The sequence below is a fragment of the Pleurodeles waltl genome, chromosome 6 (assembly GCF_031143425.1).
Source record: "Pleurodeles waltl isolate 20211129_DDA chromosome 6, aPleWal1.hap1.20221129, whole genome shotgun sequence".
NCBI lineage: Eukaryota > Metazoa > Chordata > Amphibia > Caudata > Salamandridae > Pleurodeles > Pleurodeles waltl.
This window is the reverse complement of record NC_090445.1, coordinates 1225211063-1225233551: the sequence shown is the minus strand read 5'-3', so window position 1 is coordinate 1225233551 and position 22489 is coordinate 1225211063. Positions and strand designations below refer to the sequence as shown.

General features: G+C 46.3%; 1 protein-coding gene across 3 annotated transcripts in view; it reads left to right on the top strand.

Annotated features, from left to right (window-relative positions):
* Window positions 1-22489, top strand: part of GBF1 (golgi brefeldin A resistant guanine nucleotide exchange factor 1) — a 1570387-nt gene that overhangs the window by 506377 nt on the left and 1041521 nt on the right. For all 3 annotated transcript variants that reach the window (XM_069240539.1, XM_069240538.1, XM_069240540.1), the window contains one exon: window positions 20647-20745. In XM_069240539.1, the coding sequence (XP_069096640.1) occupies window positions 20647-20745 (99 nt within the window). The remainder of the gene's footprint in view (window positions 1-20646; window positions 20746-22489) is intronic.

Here is a 22489-nt window from a genome sequence, read left to right as displayed (position 1 = left end):
CTGTCCTGGACGTCTGTCAGGTAGAAACTTAAGCATTTTTACATAGGTTCATAAAGCATTACTGCTCAGGTGGTCAGGTCCGTTGTGACAGCACTTTGCCTGTTCAGTCCTGTAGGAATGTTTGGTTTAATTTGTTTCGCAGGCCCGCTTCCGGGGAATCTGCAGCTAGAAGTCTCTATTTATGGGTTTTTGGTTTTGTGGATGGGTTTCAAAACATTCTCACCTCCAGCACTATCCTTGTCTTGCCTTTTGAGGCTCTGCCAGTAGAGGGTCATTTGCTTTTTGGTTTCTCCAAGGTAATGGACTGTTCCTAAGCACCATATGTATATGAATAAGTAAGCACGTTGTTAGAGGCACCCGTGCATCACTAATGGACCAGTTACAATTGGTAATGCCTTATCTGGAAGAGACTATCTAGCCACAGATTTCTTACTGACCCCTTGCATCCTCCCTGCTCTACAAACTGATTCAGCAGTGTCACCCTTCTGAGGGTCTCAGCAATCCACACCAGTATGTCGGCATTCTTTCTGAAAAGTTGTGATAATAAACTGACATCAGCTTGCTGTGCTGGTTCCTATATAGGTGCCGCCCACATCACTTCTGGTGCAGACTAAGCAGACACAGTGCCGAATGACCCCACCTACTGGTGGGTAGGGCTGCTGAAAATTTCCGGATCCAATCTGACGCCTATGGATTATTCCTAGGCTAGGAATCTTCAGCTAGATAGTCTCCACAGATAAGGTGTTAGCAGAAAGAGAAATAACTTGTTCACTAGTGAAGCACCTGTGCTTCCAACAATATTTTTACTTAATTATGTAAATTTGATGCTTCGTTATGGCCTATTATCTAGAAGACACCTGCAAAGATATCCACATAAGCAAATGAACCTCCACCTGCAGAGCCTCAGAAGATCGGACAAGGATAGCACTGTAGGTGACCATTTTTTCTAAACCCAACCACAGCATCAAAACACAAAGATTGCACTGCTTAAAGACTATTTCAAGATAGTTAATGAAAGTAAGATGAATGAATATTGATCTCTACAACTGTCGAGTACAATGAGGGGTAGTTTTAACAGGCACCAGTGTCCTCAGTCACTATCTTGATGGAAGAAGTTCCACTCAGTTTTCTCTACCCTTGGAGACAAACCGGGTGAAACATTCTGCTCTGACATGCCACACCCTACTCTGAGGCACTTGTATCATGTGAATAAACTTGCCTCAGATCCTCCAGCCTACAGAGACTATGACCTGACTTGTTACTGGCTCCACCCAAGCAGATCCACCCTTTCTGAGGCAAGAAGTTTAAAAATGTAACTGACTTTTACCCAAGACCTACCAGCTGTCCTATGGTATTTATCGGACATGTGGGTAACTGTGCATGGCTCCTAGCCCGCTATGTACTCACACATGACTAACTAAACCTCTGTACCATAACATTCAATAATCAAAATCGGTACATGACTGGCTATGCCTAGCCCCTCTGACCTCTCCATATTATTAACTTACCATGATTCTTAAACGTTCGTACCCTATTTTTGTGTGTAGCCGCAGCAGTGTTTGTAACTAATTGGATGGCAAACCTTCTGCATCTGCTGGGGCACATACGCAACATATAATTAATTATGTCCATCCCTACTATGTGACTGAGTCTGTTTAACACTGCTTGCTACCTGGAAAGACTTAGTATTAGTCTAAGTGTTCATTTGTATTATTGTCCTTTCTGATGCCTTTACTTGCATACCACACACACACGCTCCTACCGTGAGTTACCAGAGAACCTAGGCTACAGCAAACTCTACCTCATCCTACTGTCCTTTCACAGGCACTGATCTAAATGGCTTATCCCCATCCCTTTAGTGGCCTGAACCTGACATCTTGTTTAACCTCCTCGCTGCCAGGCCTTTTCCCCCTCCTGTGCGGAGCCTTTTTTTGGCTAATTGGGGCAGTTCGCGCTTAGGCCCTCATAACTTTTTGTTCACATAAGCTACCCACGCCAAATTTGCGTCCTTTTTTTCCCCAACATCCTAGGGATTCTAGAGGTACCCAGACTTTGTGGGTTCCCCAGAAGGAGGCCAAGAAATTAGCCAAAATACAGTGAACATTTCGTTTTTTTTTTTTTTTTTAAATGGGGAAAAAGGGGCTGCAGAAGGAGGCTTGTGTTTTTTTCCCTGAAAATGGCATCAACAAAGGGTTTGCGGTGCTAAAATCACCAGCTTTCAGGAACAGGCAGACTTGAATCAGAAAACCCAATTTTTCAACACAATTTTGGCATTTTACTGGGACATACCCCATTTTTAGTTTTTTTTTGTGCTTTCAGCCTCCTTCCAGTCAGTGACAGAAATGGGCATGAAACCAATGCTGGATCCCAGAAACCGCAACATTTCTGAAAAGTAGACAAAATTCTGAATTCAGCAAGGGGTAATTTGTGTAGACCCTACAAGGGTTTCCTACAGAAAATAACAACTGAAAAAAAGAAATATTGAAATTGGGGTGAAAAAATCTGCAATTTTTCTCTACGTTTTACTCTAACTTTTTCCTGCAATGTCAGATTTTTTAAAGCAATATACCGTTACGTCTGCTGGACTCTTTGTATTTCCAAAATGGGCACAAGATAAGGTGTTGAGGAGCAGTGGTTATTTGCACATCTCTGAATTCCGGGGTGCCCATACTAGCATGTGAATTACAGGGCATTTCTCAAATAGATGTCTTTTTTACACACTGTCTTACATTTGGAAGGAAAAATTGTAGAGAAAGACAAGGGGCAATAACACTTGTTTTGCTATTCTATGTTCCCCCAAGTCTCCCGATAAAAATGATACCTCACTTGTGTGGGTAGGCCTAGCGCCCGCAACAGGATATGCCCCAAAACACAACGCGGACACATCACATTTTCAGAAAGAAAAAAGAGCAATTGTTTTTACAAAGTGCCTAGCTGTGGATTTTGGCCTCTAGCTCAGCCGGCACCTAGGGAAACCTAGCAAACCTGCGCATTTTTGAAAACTAGACACCTAGGGGAATCCAAGATGGGGTGACTTGTGGGGCTCTGACCAGGTTCTGTTACCCAGAATCCTTTGCAAACCTCAAAATTTGGCTTTAAAAAACACTTTCCTGTCATTTCGGTGACAGAAAGTTCTGGAATCTGAGAGGAGCCACAAATTTCCTTCACCCAGCGTTCCCCCAAGTCTCCCGGTAAAAATGATACCTCACTTGTGTGGGTGGGCCAGGTGCCTGCAACAGAATAAGGCCCAAAAATGTAGAGATAGAGGGGATAGCACAGCGAGTTTATATGGACATATTCTTCTTTTATACATCTTTAGGCTGACTGTGCTTTGGGGACCCACATAAGTGAGGTGTCATTTTACTTGGGAGACTGAGGGGAACACTGGGGAGTAGGAATTTTGTGCTGGAGCGGTGATCCTACTAAGAAAAGTCAGGAAAATATGCTTTGTTAAGCAAATTTTGAGGTTTACAGAGGAGTCTGGGTAAGAAAATATTGGGGGATCCACGCAAGTCACACCTCCCTGGACTCCTTGGGGTGTCTAGTTTAAAAAAATGTCTGGGTTTGGTAGGTTTCTCTAGATGAAGGCCGCACCCAGGACCAAAAACATAGGTAGTTTTGTAATATATCATTTTGATGTGTCCACATACGTCTGTGATGTGCCAAACACTAAAATTGTGAAAAGAAATGCACTTAGGTTATGTGAAAAAGACCCCTCACCCAACAACAAAGTTGGTGGCATGCTTCCTCATCGGGGTCCCACCCGAGGCACCTAGCGTGTCACAGGTGTGCTGCGATGCCTGATAACAGCAGAGCAGGTTTTGTCATTTTTACCACACATACTGGTTGGATTTGGCACGAGGGTGAGTGATGGTTCAGTGGATCAAATTTTATTAACAAGAGATTTCACAAAAATGAAATGCACTGTTAATAACTGAAAGGCAAAAAACTGAACCAATGACTCACAGCTTGTGAGCTGTAAAGCCCGCGACAAGGCACCAACCGCTTTACAGTCCATTCACACACCTTTCATACATGACACGCACAAGACCATTCACACCGCCAGCCACGGGCCCAGCACATTACAACACTCGCATCGACAGACAGCGCCACTCAAGGGCCCATCACTTACATACGCCCACATGCCTGATACAACAATTACACCAGCTGATGGGAGTGTGTGGACTGGTGTTTGGCTGGCAGTGTGTTGCAGTAGCCAACAGCAAGTCAATATGTACACTATGTACACCCTCAGCCAAGCCCCACTCCACACACAATATCATCATCATTTTTTTTTTTTTTTTAAACAGAGGAACCCCTAACTAAGTAGAAATAATTACAAAACTACAAACACAAAAGCTCTAAGTACATGGCAGAAATGCTAAGCATGAAACTGAACACATGAAAGTACAAAACAGACATGAGTTTACACTCATGGTTGTTCCCAGTAATTCTTCTGGGTGTGGTAATTCTTAAAACAACCACCCACACACAGCCCAGGCTTTGAAGGACAATCTGGGCAGTACATTCGAGTCTCCCTCCGGATACCTCTTCGAAAACACACTACATTTCTTAGCTGGAAAATCTTTTTTGGGTGTGGGAGGAATGTGCTCAGCAAAGTGGTGATCTTTCAATCTAGCCACATCCTTCACGACTGCTTCTCTAGGAACTCTGGCCTGCTCCACCACAATAAGGCTCTCTATCACTGACTCCTGAAATTTCACAAATGTCATCTTTGACTCTGGAGACCTATCCCTAAACACAATAAAAGCATTAAAGGTTGCCAAGTGGAAGAGGTGAAATGCTAACTTCTTATACCAAACGTAAGACTTACGATTAGCAGTATAAGGTTCCAACCTCTGATCAACTCTATCTACACCTCCCATGTGCTTATTATAATCTAAAATGCACACAGGTTTGCGCACTTCAGTAACCTGGCCCCAAACAGTCACGGGGGAAGTATTCTCATCATGGATGGTACTTAGCATGTAGACATCCCTCTTGTCTGAAAATTTCAAAGCTAGCAGCTCATCATTCCGCAAGGCACAGCACTGTCCCCTCTCAAGCTTTTTACAAATAAGCTCCCTTGGATAGCCTTTCCGGTTACAACAAATTGTGCCACAAGCAACAGTGTCCACTCTAAACTATTTCTTGAACAACTGCACTCCAGTGTAGAAGTTATCTACATACAAATGGTGACCTTTGTTGAACAGTCGTCTACCAAGATCCCACACAATTTTCTTAGTGGCTCCAAAAGTGGGAGGACAACCAGGGGGGTCAATATTGGAATCCCTACCTGTGTAGACACGGACACTATACACATATCCTGTACTACTTTCAGACAGCATATACAATTTAATTCCATATCGTGCCCTTTTTCTAGGAATGTACTGCCTAAAAACCAAACGACCCTTGAAGAGGACCAAAGTCTCGTCCACACTTATCTCTTTGCCTGGAACATAGACCTCCAAAAACCGATCTACAAAATTATCAAGGACAGGCCTAATCTTAAAAAGACGGTCAGAATCTGGGTCATCTCGTGGTAGGCTAATGCATTGTCAACAAAATGCAGCATCCTAAGAAGAAGCAAATACCGATTTCGACTCATGGTCGCAGGAAATATAGCTGTTGCCATCAAGGGACTTGTAGACCAATAATAAGCCAGTGACGGCTTCCTTATCAACCCCATCAAAAAAGTCAAACCCAAAAACTTTTTTATCTCCTCCAAATTTGTGGGAATCCACTGGGCAGCTCTAGAGTGTGGCCTAAGTCTAGCAGCGTTGTCCCTCAAATGCTGCTCCGCATACAAATTAGTCTGCTCAACAATCTCTTCCAAAAACACATCATCCATGAATAACTCAAAGAAATTGACAGGCAAAAAGTTCTCTGTATTGGCGCTACACCCCTGGAGACCAGTAAAGGCAGGCAATTCTGGCTGCTCCATGTTTGGGGCAACCCAGAGATCCGGTATTATAACGGGAAACCTTTCAGCCCCAGGTTGCTGCACTAATGGCACATCAGTGTCCTCCTCTAAAACAGGCCCTTCATCTGCACTGAGTGTGGCTTCCTCATCAGAAGATTCCTCTCCAACAGAAACATCACTGCCAGAATCTCTCACTTCCTCCTCTGCCTCAGATGCAGAGTCCGTCTCATAATCATGATCAGACAGTGACTCAAAAAGCATACCAACCACCTGCTGAGCGGTCATCCTGCGGCTAGCCATGATCTTTCCTACTAAAATTAACTGGACAAATTCGCCACCAACAACCAGCACTGTGTAAGATAAGTAATAGTGTAGCTTTATTAGTAAGAGTTATAAACTCAAAAACTATACCGCTCACTTGCTGAAAAAGCTTGAATCACCAGCAACTACTCTGCACAGACACAGCAATCACCAATGATATCCCACTAAAAAGAAAGAAAGAAAAGCAAATTAGAAATAAGACAAAACAAATATCATTGTGCACAAATCTAAGGACAATTTCACACACAATCCTGCATTTAGTACACCCCCTACAAACATGTCATTCATGCATGGCAACAATACTACTTTGGAGTAAATTGTTTTTACTTACCTAAAACATGCAACTATGCAAACCGTAGGTCAACCACCGCCAAAACAGCAAGGAGCCACAGCAAATAAAGCAAAAGCTTTCAACTAGAACAAAAAGGAGGAAAACATTTTTTTATCACAAATATTTAATCAGTTGACAAACACCCCACCATCAAACATTTAGAAATTGGTGCCTAAGTGGATTCTGCCATAGGGGCAGATGGGCCTACTAAGAAAATAGGCCTGTCTGCCCCAAGAAGGGCAGAAAATACCTTTAGTAGTGTGTCCCCATGGGGAGCGACCCTTGCCCAAGGGGACAGCCCCCAAACAAAAAAAACACACACACACACACTATCCCTGGTGCCTAAGTGGCTTCATCAGCCTAAAAATAATAGGCCGATCTGTCTCCAAGGGGTGCAGAAATGGCCTTGGTACATGTGCCCCCAAAGGGGGGGGGGCACCCTTGCCCAAGGGCCCCCCCCCATCCACTAACACACACACACTATCCCTGGTGTCTAACTGGCCCTTGGGGGAAGATGGGCCTAAAAAAAATAGGCCCATCAAATGGCCAACAGGTCAATGCCCCCCTTGGGGACGCCTCCCCCCCCCCCCCCCCCCCCCCCCCCCCACAAAAATAAACATATAAAAAAAAATCCCTGGCGTTCTAGTGGTTTCTGCCCCCCTTGGGGGCAAATCAGCCTAAAAATAATAGGCTGATCTGCCCCCAAGGGGGGCAGAAATAGCCCTAAAAGACATGCCCCCCAAAGGGGAGCGACCCTTGCCCAAGGGGCTGCCCCCCATCCACTAAACACACAATCCCTGGTGCCTAAGTGGCTTCTGCCCCCCACACACACATAAATAAAAATAAATAAAAACATCCCTGGCGTTCCAGTGGTTTCTGCCCCCCTTGGGGCCAGGTCAGCCTAAAATAGTAGGCCAATCTGCCCCCAAGGTGGGCAGAAATGGCCGTTAATAATTTGCCCCCAAAAGGGGAGCGACCCTTGCCCAAGGGGCCGCTCCCCGACACTCATAATCACATCACAACAAAAAAAACAAATCCCTGGCGTCTAATGGGCATTCCTGCTGCCCGATCGCAATGCGATCGGGCAGCAGGAAAGCTCAAAGAGACACCGGGCGAAAGGAAAACCCTTTCCTTTCCCTCGGTGCCTCTTTTTGCAAACCCCCCACCCTCCGGGAAGAGAAACTCACCTCTTTCTCCGTTGCCGCACAGGAAGCAAATGGCTTCCTGTGCGACAGGCACCCTGTAATGAAGTCAGCGCGCGGTCGTGCGCTGAAGTCATTATGAGGGGGGGGGGTGGAAGGGGAAGGGCTTCCCCTTCTATTCTTGCGTTTGGAGGGAAGCACACAGAGGGAGCGAGAGCGCTCCCTCTGGGCTGTGTGCCGAGGACGTAATGGTTATGTCCTCGGCACAGCAGCACTGTGCCGCAGGACGTAACCACTATGTCCTCGGCACAGAACCGGTTAAAGGAAACTTGGTCCAGGGGGGTGTCAAACATTGACTTATAAGTTTAGTGTTTTTTTTTTTTTTTTTTAAATATCTGATAGATAATGGATAGCTTCAGTGACACCACATGACCTGGCTGGCTGTCCGATCCACTTCAGGCTCTCAGAAGCTTAAATACTACCTTTAGAATTCATGCTTCCAGATCCAAATATTGCAATCTTAAAAGGCATCACAATAAGCTGCAGATATTGATCAAAACTTGAGCTTTTTAAGTTTGAGTATACTATAGATCTCTTTTCTAATAAATAATGTAAAGACTGGGTGTAGGAAAGTGCCATCTTCCTAGCATAGTTACTCCCACTTTTTGCCTGTCAGTGTGTTTCGATCCTGCTAATCATGACCCTACTGTCTGTGCTCTCTCCTCAAAATTTGGTTACTGGTAAACTTTTTACACCAACAATTCGCTTACTGGTGCACCTATGCAAGTCCCTAGTATGTGGTACTCAGATACCCAGGGCATTGATAACCTTGGGTCCCCCATGGGCTGCAGCATGTATTGTGCCACCCATGGGAGCCCATACACCCTGTCTACAGACCTGCCTTTGCAGCCTGCTTGAAAATGGTGCTAACACCCTTTCACCACAGATAAAAGGCTTGTTTCTGTCTGGGTCATTGCATTTAGATACTGTAAGTCATCCCTGCAATAGGCCCTTCAGGCCAAGGACATGGTGCATGTCCCTAAGTGTGAGAGTACCCCTGCATGAGTAGGGTGCCCCTACAGACCCGTGGCTCCATTTCCTGGGCTCTGTAATTGCAGGGAAGCCATCTTAAGGTATGTAGTGGGCACTGGTCAACACAAGTGGTCCAGCTACATAATGGCTTCTACGAACCTAGGCGTGTTTGGTATCAGACATGTTGGAATCATGCAACTACACATATTCCAATGTTAGGTGCATGCTACTATGTACTCTGGGGGTTCCTTAGAAGATCCCCCAATTCTGCTTCTGCAGCCTTACGGGGGTCTAGCTGCCAGCCCATGCTGCTGCTGACCCCAGACACTGTTCTGCCCTTCTGCTGGTGAGCCAGGCTCAGGCGGGAGAGGCAGAACAAAGGATTTCCTGCAAGGGAGAGGTGTGACCACTGTAGGAAAGTGCTCCTTTTGGCATGATAACCCCCCCCCTTTTTACCTGCTATCTGATGCTAACTTGATGGAGTGTGTGCTGGGATCTGCTAACCAGGCCCCAGCCCCAGTGTTATTTCACTAAACTGTACCATTGTTTCCACATTTGGCACTTCCCTGTCATCCATCTAAGTCCCTTGTAAAAGGTACTAGTGGTACCAAGGGCCCTGTGGCCAGGTAGGCTTCCTAAGGGCTGCAGCATGTATTATGCCACCCTAAGGGACCACTCACCAAACACATGCACACTGCCATTACAGCGTGTGTGCTGGTGGGAACAAAAAGGTAAGGTCAGCATGGCATCCGTAGGAAAAATGCTCCCTGGTGCAATTACCCCCCACCTTTTGCCTGATATTGATACTGACTTGACTGAGAAGTGTGCTGGGACCCTGCTAACCAGGCCCTAGCACCAGTGTTATTTCACTTAAAAATGTACCATTGTTCCACAATTGGCACATCCCTGGCACACAGATAAGTCCCTTGTAAAAGGTACCAAGGGACCAGGGAAGGTCCCTAAGGGCTGCAGCATGTGTTGTGCCACCCTAAGGGACCCCTCACCTAACACATGCACACTGCTATAGCAGATTGTGTGTGTTGGTGGGGAGAAAAAGGCAAAGTCGACATGGCATCCCCCTCAGGAAGCCATGCACACAAAATACTGCTTGTGGCATAGGTAAATCACCCCTCTAGAAGGCCTTACAGCCCTAAGACAGGGTGCACTATACCACAGGTGAGGTTATAGCTGCATGAGCAATATGCCCCTACAGTGTCTAAGCCCATCCTTAGACATTGTAAGTACAGTGTGGCCATATTAAGTATATGGTCTGGGAGTTTGTCAAAAACGAACTCCACAGTTCTATAATGGCTAGACTGAATACTAGGAAGTTTGGTATCAAACTTCTCAGAACAAACCCACAGTGTTGCCAGTGTTGGATTTATTACAAAATGCACACAGATGGCATCTTAGAAGATGCCCCCTGTATTGTACCCAATCCTTCAGTGTAGGACTGACTGGTCTGTGCCAGCCTGCTACTGAGACGAGTTTCTGCCCCCCTGGGGTGAGAGCCTTTGTGCTCTCTAGGGCCAGACAAAAAGCCTGCACTGGGTGGAGGTGCTTCTCACTTCCCCCTGCAGGAACTGTAACACCTGGCGATGAGCCTCAAAGGCTCATTCCTTTTGTTACAGCACCCCAGGGCATCCCAGCTAGTGGAGATGTCCTCCCCTCCGGCCCATGCCCCCACCTTTGGCAGCAAGGCTGGAGGAGATAATGAGAAAAACAAGGAGGAGTCACCCACCAGTCAGGACAGCCCCTAAGGTGTCCTGAGCTGATGTGACCCCTGCCATTAGTAATACTCCATCTTGAGTTTGGAGGATTCCCCCAATAGGATTAGGGATGTGCCCCCCTCCCCTCAGGCCACCCTCCAGGACAGTAGCTATTGGCTACTGCCCTCCCGACCTAAACACACCCCTAAATCTAGTATTTAGGGGCACCCCAGAACCCGGGAAATCAGATTCCTGCAACCTACACAAAGAAGGACTGCTGACCTGAAAGCCCTGCAGAGACGACAGAGATGACAACTGCTTTGGCACCAGCCCTACCGGCCTGTCTCCAGACTCAAAGAAACCTGCACAGTGATACATCTGACAGGGACCAGCAACCTCCGAAGCCTCAGTGGACTGCCCTGAAACCCGAAGGACCAAGGACCCCCCCGAGAACATTGGCACTGTTCACAAGCAGCAACAACTTTGCAACTTTAAAGAATTTACTCTTCCCGCCGGAAGCGTGAGACTTCACCCTCTGCACCCGACGCCCCCGGCTCGAGCTCCAGAGAACCAACCCTACAGGGAGGACTCCCAGGAGACTGCGACCTCGTGAGTAACCTGAGATGACCCCCCCTGGACCCCACATCAACGCATGCAGAGAGGATCCAGAGGCTCCCCCTGACCGCGACTACCTGGAACAAAGAACCCGACCCCTTGACCAAGCACTGCACCCGCAGCCCCCAGGACCAGAAGGAACCGAACTCCAGTGCAGGAGTGACCCCCAGGCGACCCTCTGCCTAGCCCAGTCGGTGGCTAGCCAGAGAAGCCCCCCTAGTGCCCTGCCTGCAGTGCTAGAATGACCCCCGGGTCCCTCCATTGATTCCTATTGAAAACCCTATGCCTGCTAAGCACACTGCACCCGGCCGCCCCTGTGTCTCTGAGGGTGTGTTTTGTGTACCTACTTGTGTCCCCCCCCCCCAGTGTTCTATAAAACCGCCCTGGTCTGCCCTCCGAAGATGCAGGTACTTACCTGTTGGCAGACTTGAACCGGAGCACCCCTGTTCTCCATAGGCGCCTATGTGTTTTGGGCCCTCCTTTGACCTCTGCACCTGACCAGCCCTGTGTTGCTGGTGCAGTGACTTTGGGGTTACCTTGAACCCCCGACGGTGGGCTGCCTATGCTCAGGAACTTGAACTTGTAAGTGCCTTACTTACCTGAAAAACTAACCAATACTTGCCTCCCCCAGGAACTGTTGATTTCTGCAGTGTCCACTTTTAAAATAGATTATTGCCATTTTACCTAAAACTGTGTATGTTACTGCTCTAATTCAAAGTTCCTTACTTACCTATGTGGAGTACCTTGCATTTTATGTATTTACTTCCAATCTCGAATCTTGTGGTTCTAAAATAAATTAAGAACAGCATTTTTCTATATGAAAACTATTGGTCTGGAGTTAAGTCTTTGAGTGTGTGTTCCTCATTTATTGCCTGTGTGTGTACAAAAAAATGCTTAACATTACCCTCTGATAATCCTACTGCTCGACCCCACTACCACAAAATAGAGCATTAGAATTATCTAATTTTGCCACTATCTTACCTCTAAGGGGAATCCTTGGACTCTGTGCACAGTAGCTCTTACTTTGAGATAGTATATACAGAGCCAACTTCCTACAGCATCCCTTTCACTGTGCCGTGCCCACAAACCACTACCTGTGGGATAGGTAAGTCACCCCTCTAGCTTGCCTTACAGCCCTAAAGCAGGGTGCATTATATCAGAGGTGAGAGCATAGCTGGATGAGCAATATGCCTTTACAGTGTCTAAGTCCACTCTTAGACATTGTAAGTGCAGTATGGCCATATTGATTACAAACTCTGCAGCTCCATGATGGCTTCACTGAAGACAGGAAAGTTTGGTATCCAACTTCTCAGCTCAATAAACCCACACTGATGCCTGTGTTTGATTTATTGAAAAATGCACAGAGGGCATCTTAGAGATCCTCCCTGCATTTCACCCAATCCTCTAATGTAGGGCCAACCGGTTTGTGCCAGCCTGCCACTAACCAACAAGTTTCGGACCCCTTCGGATGAGAGCTTCTGTGCTCTCTAGGGTCAGGGACAAAGCTTGTGCTGGGTGGCGGTGCTTCATATCTCCCCCCATGCAAGAACTGCAACACTTGCCGGTGAGCCTCAAAGGCTCAGGCCTCCTGTTAAAGTGCCCCAGGGCACTCCAGCTAGTGGAGATGCCCGCTTCACGGACGAAGCCCCACTTTTGGCGGCAGGTCCAGTGGGAGCATTAAGTAAAAGAAGGAGGAGTGACCAATGCAGCTGGGACCACCACTAGAGTGTCCAGAGCTGAAGTGACCCCCTCCTTCAAGAAACCTCCATCTTGCTTTGCAGGAGTGTAGCTAATAGGGATAGGAATGTGCCCCCCCCCATGGGGTTGGGCACCCGAAGGGTGTTACCACATTCTACACTGCCACCTCCCCCATGCAGGAACTGCAAAACTTGGCGGTGAGCCTCAAAGGCTCCTGCCTCCTGTTACACTGCCCCAGGGCACATCAGTTAGTGACGATGCCACCTCTGCCCTGACCAAGCTTCACTTTTGGCAGCTGGATTGGCAAAAGAATTAGTAAACAGGAGGATTGTTTACCCCAGCTAAGACCATCCCTGGGGTGCCCAGAGCTGAGATGAACCCCCCCTCCTGGCAGAATCCTCCATCTTGCTTTGGAGGGTGTTAACCAATAGGTTTAGGAATGTGCTCCCCTCCCCTAGGGGAGTAGGCACAGGTAGGGTGTAGCCATCCTCCGGGGCAGTAGCCATTGACTAATGCCCAGTGACTCCTATAACACCCCATAATCGAGTATTTAGAAGCACCCTTCAACCTTGCTCTTCAGATTTTTGGCAAGCTGAAAAGAATGACTGAAGAGCTGCACCAGCAGAAAAAGACTCCAAACAACAACTGACTTGTCCCCAGCCCTAACCGGCCTGTCTATAGCTTCGACTCCTGCTACAAGATGACTACTCGTCCTGCAGGACCAGCGACCTCTGCAAACCCCCAGAGGACTGCCTGCCTACCCAAGGACCAAGAGCTCATGAGGACAGGGGCCCTGTCCACAACGAAACCTCCAAAAAACTCCAGAACCTCTCTGGATCTTCGAGTCCTGCCCACTCTGCACCCGGCACCCATGGCTTGTATTCATGTGGGCCACTGACCCAGAGCAGGTCTGCAGGCAGTTCCGACCTAGAGTCCACCCTGGATTGACCCCTCCTGACTAAAACGACAATGCCTGCAGCCTAAATCCAGAGGATCCCTCTGACTATGACCGGATCCGGTGTAGACTTCCAGATGCCTAAAGGTAGGTATCCCTGCATCCGCAGCCCCCTGGCCTTGGGGAAGTCAACTGAGCCGATTGAAACTGTAGAGTTGAACTACCCCTGTTTTTCTACGATGAGTGCAGTCAACAGCATGTCGAATGGAGGATCGAGTGACTAGCTGTGTCTCCTCGTGTTAGTTGGCCACAAAAAGAAGTTGCATATGATATTGAGCGACATAGAAGACCCCAGGTTTCAGTGTGAATCGAATGCCGTGAGGAAGGTGTAGTCAATTAAGTTGGATAAATTGTTTGTGCAAATCCACCGAAACACGCGTCGGCGAGCTGGATGGTCTATTATCAAATTGGATGTGACACTTGATGGCGAGTTGGATGGTTTACTACCCAGTTGGATGTGATATTTGATAAAGGAACGATACTTTGGAATCCATTTGGATGTGAACTATGTTCAAGAGAGAGAGAGTTGCAAAGGTCTCTCACACGCAGGATACATGTGATTGAACTAAGTCAGCGAATTACTGAAAAACTATTACCAGCGATTCAAATTATTGAATATTTGACGCATTCTTATGAATTTTAGTATATTTGTTATTCTTGGTCTTTTTGTAATGTTCGAAATATGTATCATGTCTTAAATGATCATATAATTGGTGTATGATACGTGGGATTTGTGTCACTTTTTTTTATCTTAATGTTTATATTGAAATGTTATGTGACATGTATTTGTGGTCTATGCCGTCATTGTTTGTGGTTTGATCTTTCTGTCTTAGTCTTATGTGGTGTTGATCTATGTATATAGGGGTTTTTTTGTACATAAGAATAATTTCTATATAGGTATGAGGGTTGATATTTTTGATTATTGTAAATAAATTTATATTATGATATTTTAGGCTGTTTATTTTTATTTTTTTTGAAGTTTTTTTTGTAGGATCTAGGAGAGAGACGCTCTGTACCTTTGGAACTCAACCGAAAGTCCAGCAATGGACTGTGGGCTCTCTACTTACCTGTCCAGCAGTTTGTTTTCTTCAGTCGACTCCCTGAACCACCCCACAGCATCTCTGTGACCCCCGAGGTTCCCTCTTTGAAAAGCTTTGGGCATCCAACGCTGTGTTTGCACTCTGCACCGGGCCGCCCCTGTGCAGATGACGATTTTGGTGCTGACCTGTTCCCCCAACACCCCTCTGCACCGTCTCTGATCTAAACAAAACCGCCCCACCCCCTGTCTGTGCCATGAAATTGCATGTACTTGCCTGCAAGCTGTTTCCTTCTAAATACCCCCTGTCTATAGGATTCCATTGGCGCACAACACCAACTTTGACCTCTGCACCCGGCTGGCTCTGTGTTGCTCGTAGTGCACCCTTGGTATCTTCCTAAACTTTGCTCTATGGACACCGTAACCCATGAACCTGGGATCATAAGTCAAGCATTTACCTTCAAATTGTGTTGTTACTTTTCCTCCTCTAGGATTACATTGCTTTCTGTGAGAAATTGAACTGTCTACTTCTGAAATTGAAGAGTATTACTTACCTGTAAACTGTAATATCTGTGAATTCTGAATTCCAAACATGCATGTGACACTTGAAAGTGATACATTCTTGAAATTGTACTTACCTGTAGCAAAGATTCTTTTGGTTCTAGAAATTAAGCAACAAAGTATACTGTATTTTTCTATGCATAAACATTTGTCTGAAGTTAGTAATTTAGGGTGTGCCTCATTTCTTGTGTGTGTACATCAAATGCTTAGCACTACCCTCTGAAAGGCCTAACTGCTCGACCACAATGTAGGAACGTACCCTCTTTTTGGCATGGTTACCCCCAATTTCTTTCCTGCTGTCAGTGTGTTTTGACGGTCTTCACCGGGATCCTGCTAACCAGGACCCCAGTGATTGTGCTCTCTCTTTAAATTTGGTTTCTTAGGACTTTACACACCCCACGGTTGGCATACTGATGCCCCTATATAAACCCCTAGTATATGGTACTTGTGTACAGGGCATTGTGTCACCAGGGGTTCTCCATGGGCTGCAGCATGTATTGTCACTCATGGGAGCCCATGCCTGTCACTGTAAGTCATCCCTATGGTAGGCCCTCCTAGCTCAGCGGGCAGGGTGCAGGTACCTGTATGTGAGGGCACACCTGCATGAGCAGAGGTGCCCCTACAAACTCCAGCTTCCTTACACTGGACTTCGTAAGTGCGAAGAAGCCATTTTACCTGTGTACGGGAAACATTACCTGTGTCCAGATACATAATGTGATAACTCCCAACCTGGGCGTGTTTGGTATCAAACAAGTCGGAATCATACCTCAATACTGTTGCCAGTATTGGTTGTATGATTCCATGCACTCTGCGGGCTGCTTAGAGGACCGCCAGCATTGTTCCTACCAGTCTTCTAGGGTTTTTCTGGGCAGCCCACGCTTCTGCCCCCTCTCAGGCAGGTTTCTGCTCTCCTGCTGCTTGACCAGCTCAGGCAGAGGAAGGAAGAAATAAGGATGTCCCTGCTCTGCATGAAACTAGACAAAGGAAAGAGGAGTGACCACTCCCCTGTCCATCACCACCCAGGGGTGGTACCTAGAGCTCCTCCAGCTGGCCTCTTGATTCTGCCATCTTGAATCCAAGGTGGGCAGAAACGCCTGGGAGCGTCTGAATGGCCAGGTCAGGTTGGTGATTTCACAGCCCCCTCCTGATATGTGGTCACCATGCTAGGTGACCAATCCCCCTTCCTTGGCTATTTAGCATCTTCCTCTTGGATGGGTCCACAGATTAAACTTGCAAGATTCCAGCAGGACTCCTCTGCATCATTTACTTCATTTTCTGGCCAGTGGGACTGCAACTGGACCATCTAAGAACAGACAGTCTGCAACTCCAGCAAAGACTCCGCTCTGCAACATTGTTTCTTTGGCTTCTTACAGCACCTGCAACATTTCCCCAGCTGTGCAGCCTCTGAGGGCGACGAGTCTTCATCCTGCACAAGTAGTAAGAATGAATCTCTATTGGAGTGAAAGAGTCACTCCCCTGCATCTGCAGGCACCAACTGCAATGACGACCGTCTGCGTGGATCTTCTCTTCTCCGGAGCTGAGTGGATCCTGCATCACAGGTGGTGGTCTCTTGTGGTCCCCCTGGTCCTCTTTACCAGCTGTCCAACTTTGGAGACGGTAAGCCTTTGCATTTCCTTGCAGGACATTGCCCCAGTACACTGTGACTCTTGCAGCTTCCAAGGCTTGTTTGTTCCTCCTCCAAGTGATCTTCAGGCTTCATGTAGACCTGGCCTCCAGCACTCCTTCCTGCAAAGCAGTCTCCTGCCTACTGGTCCAGCGACATGGGACTCCTCTTTAGTTGTGCTGAGTGGGCCTCACAGTGACTCCTGTGCCTGCTGCCAATGGCTTGCCTTTGGGGGCTGCCTCCTCTTCTTGTGGTTCTCCCAGCGGCTAAGGGTCACCCCAGACTCCTCTCCTTGGGTCAAGTCCCCTGGACCTTGCTGGTCCTCTTCATCCTTGCAAACTTTCTTCTCAATCTCTTACATTTGCCAAGGCTTGTTAGTGGTTTTCCAGCACCACTAACCGACTGCATCTCGACCGCCGACGAGGGACATCACTTGCATCACTTCTGGGACTCCTCTTCAGCTCCTGTGCTGCACTGCTGATCTTATTCATCTACCATCAAGCTGTTCCTGCATCCACAGAAGGGTGGGTAGTGTCTCCTGCCACAACCGGACACTCGAACTGGAGTTGTTCCCCTTCCTTTGCAGATCCTCTTCTGTCTGGATTCACCTTTAGGTTCTTCCAGTCTTGGTTGGGTCTTGCATAATCCTTTTCTAAAGTCCTCCTTTTGGTGTTGGGGAAAACCAGGTACTTTCCTCTGCTCTCCTGATCGCAGAGGGTCACTCTGGTACTTGACTCTTGGGACCCTAGTTCCTCCAGCTCCCTTATACTGATTGCACTTCCTTGGGTGGAAGACTGCCTTTCACATTCCACTTTGTATATGGTTTTGCCCTCCCCGGGGCCACTCACGAGTTCCTATTGCTTTCCATGCTATTTACTGATTGCTAATGTATATGTAATAGTGTGTTTGCTTACCTCCAGTTGGGGGATTGCCTAGCCAATATTGTAGTATTGGTGTTACTATAATAACGTACCTTTATTTTTGTAACAATGTACGGTTCTTTCATGTTTGCAAGTTCTGTGTGACTATAGTGGTATTGCATAAGCTTTGCATGTCTCCTAGATAAGTCTTGGCTACTCATCCACAGCTATCTCTAGAGAGCCCTGGCTTCCTAGACACTGCCTAAACTTCACTAATGGGGGATACCTGGACCTGGTATAAGGTGATAACACCATAGGTGTCCACCATACACCTGGCCAGCTTCCTACACACACTACCACAAAAGAGAGCATTAGTATTATCTGCTTTAGCTTCTGTAAAGCCTCTGGGACTCCACTGGAATCTGTGCACACTATAGCTTACTTTGGGATATTATATACAAAGCCAGCTTCCTACAGCCACCTCCCCTTGTGTATTAAGTGTCGAAAGGCTGGGGTGGGGTTGACCTCTGAGCGCGACCAGACTACTTTGAAGGGCACCTTTGGTGCCCTCCTTGCATAATCTGGTTTGCTCCAGTTCAGGCACCCCCGGTTCCCACTCTGGCATGAAACTGCACAAATGACTGGGGAGTGACCGCCCCTCTGCCTGGCTCCTTCCCTGTGGAGGTGAACAGAGCTCTCCCAGGTGGCTACTTAGTTTTGCCGTCTTGTAAAGAAAATGGGCAGATGCCCCTGCGAGAATGACTGGTTTGCCAGGTAGATGACGTCCTTGACCCTATCTGATGGGTGGGTCACTTCAGAGAGTGACCAACCCCCTTTTAGGTTTACTTAAGAGGTCCCCAGAGTGTGGGTCCTCAGATTTGTCTAGCAAGACTCTCCAAGGAACTCTGCAAGACATCTTCTGCCCCTGGCCTCTGGAACTGCTGCTGGTCCATCACCTGTGGGTCACTCGTGGGGGCTCCAACAAATTCTGCTGGCCTTCCTGCGTGCTGAGGGCCAGCCCTGACTCCTCCCCTCAAGGGTAGAGTCTCCTGGACCTTGCTGGTCCCCAGACCTCTGCAAATACTCTTAAGCTCCTGCTTGACAATTGCCAGTGCATGTTGGTGACCTGGCTGGTCACTGACCCTCCTGGAGTCTGACGACCATTGAGGGACAGCTCGTAGGCGACTCCCGGGATCTTCTGCAGCTCCTGGACCCCTCAGTTTTCTTTTTCCTCCACCGACCCGCATGAACTTCACCTCTAGGAAGGTTGGCATTGCCGTCTGCACCACCTAGGCTGGTGCTGGACTCTGTCCCCTTCCTTTTCAGGTCCTCCACGTCCAGAATCCGTCCTTAGGTTCCACCAGCCCGGTCCATGGGTCGTGATAGCAGCTGGACAATCCGAGGCATTCACTGACTTCAAAGAGAGTCCCTGCTCCCCTTTGCATCTGCGTCCCCTGGTGTAGGTACTCCTGACTTTTGGGTATCCTCTGGTGGGGGCACTCTCCAACCTTCCTGTTGTCTGCTGGTTTCCTCAGTGTCCACTGGGAAGCGTTTTAAGTTCCATTAACTCTAACCACTACTCCCTGTGTTAGCCTATGGGATGCCTGGGTGGGTAACTACCTTGCACTTGGTCGCTGGGGACCTTTACCGTACGTACCTGTGGTGTTTCAATCTACCCCTAGGTAGCTACCACACTTAGCTTGGTTAGGGTCACTATTTGGCATTTTGCTTTCTTAGTATATGGTTTCGGGCCCCCCCCCCAAGTAGGGCCCTGTATATTTTATGCTATTTCTGCTGGTTATTTTTTGTACGTGTTGTGTGTAGATGGGATATACCAATTCTAGTCTAGTACTAGTGCTGTACTAAATAAGGAATCCTTTATTTTTGCAACACTTCTGTGGTTCTTTCTTGTGAATGAGTTACTGTTTGACTCCTGTGGTATTGCAAGTGCTTTACATTCCTCCTGGATAAGCTTCAGCTGCTCGCCTCTGCTACCACTAGAGAGCTTTTGCTGTCTGGACACCTGTTCACTAGCACTGATAGTGGCCTGGACTCAGTATATGGTGCCACACCGTAGGTGTACACCTTAGTCTGAGGCAGCCTTCTACACCAGATGACGATGTTTTGTATATGAATTAAAACAGTTCCTCAACAGAGTGAGTATAGTTTCTGGGCTGTCACATATACGAAATGGACAATGTATGTTCAACCTCCTAAGTGTTGCATGGAGTTGAGTTTTAAAAGTGAAATTCGGACTACACAACATAATCTTAAAGGCAGGCCTTGGCTTCTCGGTATTTCTTTTCATAATCTATAGCCACTGGAAGAACATAAATTAGACGTGTCAAGCAAGCATTGTGCATGATTCTTTCAAAGCCTCATATTTGACTGTCTCAAAAAGTTAAACATTTTCCAAAAAGCTTCCAAATAAACAACTCAGTTGGGAAAATTATTTTCATTTCTTTAATTTCTTCAGATAAGTATTTTTAATTTTTTTAATAATATTTCTGTAGTAGCAAAAACTAATCTTAAATGTTAACCTAACATGTATCAATTTCCAGTAAGTGGTAATTGTATGCAGTTTTCTAATGGACCTGTTACAGAAATGTTAGCTGAAGTGAAAATCGCTGGTTTGAGTTCCAGTGAGACTAAGCTCTTGTGATACAAAACACACTTGAATTGAAAACCTCATTAGGTTATCACCAAGATTGCAATCAATTTGTAGTGTTATTTAAATATGGTATCGTGAATTGAGTGCATTGCATATGTTGTATCTTTATTTGAATATTTCACTGAATAAGAAGTGTTTTTACAATAATGTTTGTATTCTCTTTCTCAGCTTCTGAATGTTGAAAGAATTAATTTATATGCAGCTTCTCTTCGTGCATGCTTCTTTCTCTTTGAAAGTATGAGAGAGCATCTTAAATTTCAGCTGGAGGTGAGCTTATCATAGTTTTGTTTATCTATACTTTTGAATGTATAGTAGTGCTTAACTTTGTATATCTTTGAGACAGATATTTAATTGAAAATTTACAAAGGCCAGCATTTGTATTTGTATTAGCATTGACCAAGAAAGGTAGGTAACACATTAAGTAGTGTTAGACATTAATACAGGGCAGTGCACTTTGTTGTTAAACATTTGTGTTTATACTTATATTTCCAATTGATATGCATTCCACAACAGCGAAGTGTGTTTTGTACAGCTCTTATCTACTTACAGAAATTGACTAAAATTAAGTATACTTATGTCCTAATTGATTTTGTATTTTGAAAAACTGTTAAATATTGCATAAATGGAGTTGCCACATTACTATGGGGATGGCCTTTTTGGAAGAATGGGAACATTGTGTGAAAGAAACATTCAGGGAGAAGTGAAGAAACAGTTTAGAGGGAAAAAAGGTGCAAAGTCTGGCAGGAAATCGTCCCGAGCCTTTTTATGTTTGGATTCCATAGAGCATAATGGGAAAGGTAAAACATGGTGTTTGTGACTAAGGGGTGAGGGGATTAGGGGTTTGCCTCAACAAAGATGTGCCAGCAGTACTGAACTCAGAAAAGGATTTCATACTCAAGGGTTCCTGAAGGTGGTTGGCAGAGGAAAGAGTCAATATTGAGGTCTGCAGTATTCAGCACGGAGCAGTAGAGGCATAGATCAAGTCCCCTGTCCAACTGCTGATACCCAAGAGTTGCTTTGCGAGTGGACTCAAAGCAGTGGGATAAATCGCCTACTATAAACTGCAGCAAAGAAAGACGAGCCCCTGTTCACAAACCCAGAGCCTGCAGTTGATAGATCACGGAAGCTGACGCCACATCTGTCTGAAAAGAGGCTGCAAGGAAGAAGCAGAAGAAATGATAATTTCTTTACTTTGCTGTGTAAAGACCTAATATATGAAGGAGAGTGTGTGGCTGAGGAGGTTACAAAGCTGAGTGACAGTTAGCCTCTGTGCGATGGTCATTCCACAAGACTGTCATGAAAAATATTTAAGTAGGAGTGTGGCTTATTTGATACCGCTGGGGCTGTGATCTGTAAATAAACCAGTTTACACCAGTGAATTATTGATATGTCCTTCATGAAGGAACGAATAGGCACACAAATGTATTTCAGGTGCTTAAATGAGTCATTTATATTTATATCCCTTAAATAAATGATACATCACAACTGATCCCTTCATGCAGATAATGCAAATGCTTCCCTGCCTGTTAAATGCCCTTTGGACAAATCACACCTTTAAATGGAAATAAAAACATAAAATAAAATTGTGATGGATCAGAGCTGTGACTGCTTGAAATGGCGGACTCTTGAAAAAGCCACTAGTGATTACTGGGCTTAGTACTCCAAAACAAACATGGTGCTGCACACTTGTTTTTGTTCTGATATAAGGTCCCCATAGAGGCTATTCAGCCCAAATCGACAGTTAATCATCTTCTCCATACCACACCAGTCCTATTTGCAAATAGACTATCTCCTGCAATATGCAGATCACAGTAGCCAAATTGATGCTGCTTCCTTAGAACCTTAAGAATTTCGGATCATACATATTTTGTCTTTACTCCAGTATTGGAACTTTCATAGATTCACATGCTTGAATCCTTCCCCGTCGTCGAGATGGGATCCCCCGGTACATCAAAACAGCTATGCATATAGGCTACTGCAAAGAAAAAAGGCCTAAGTCTTCACTTTAGTA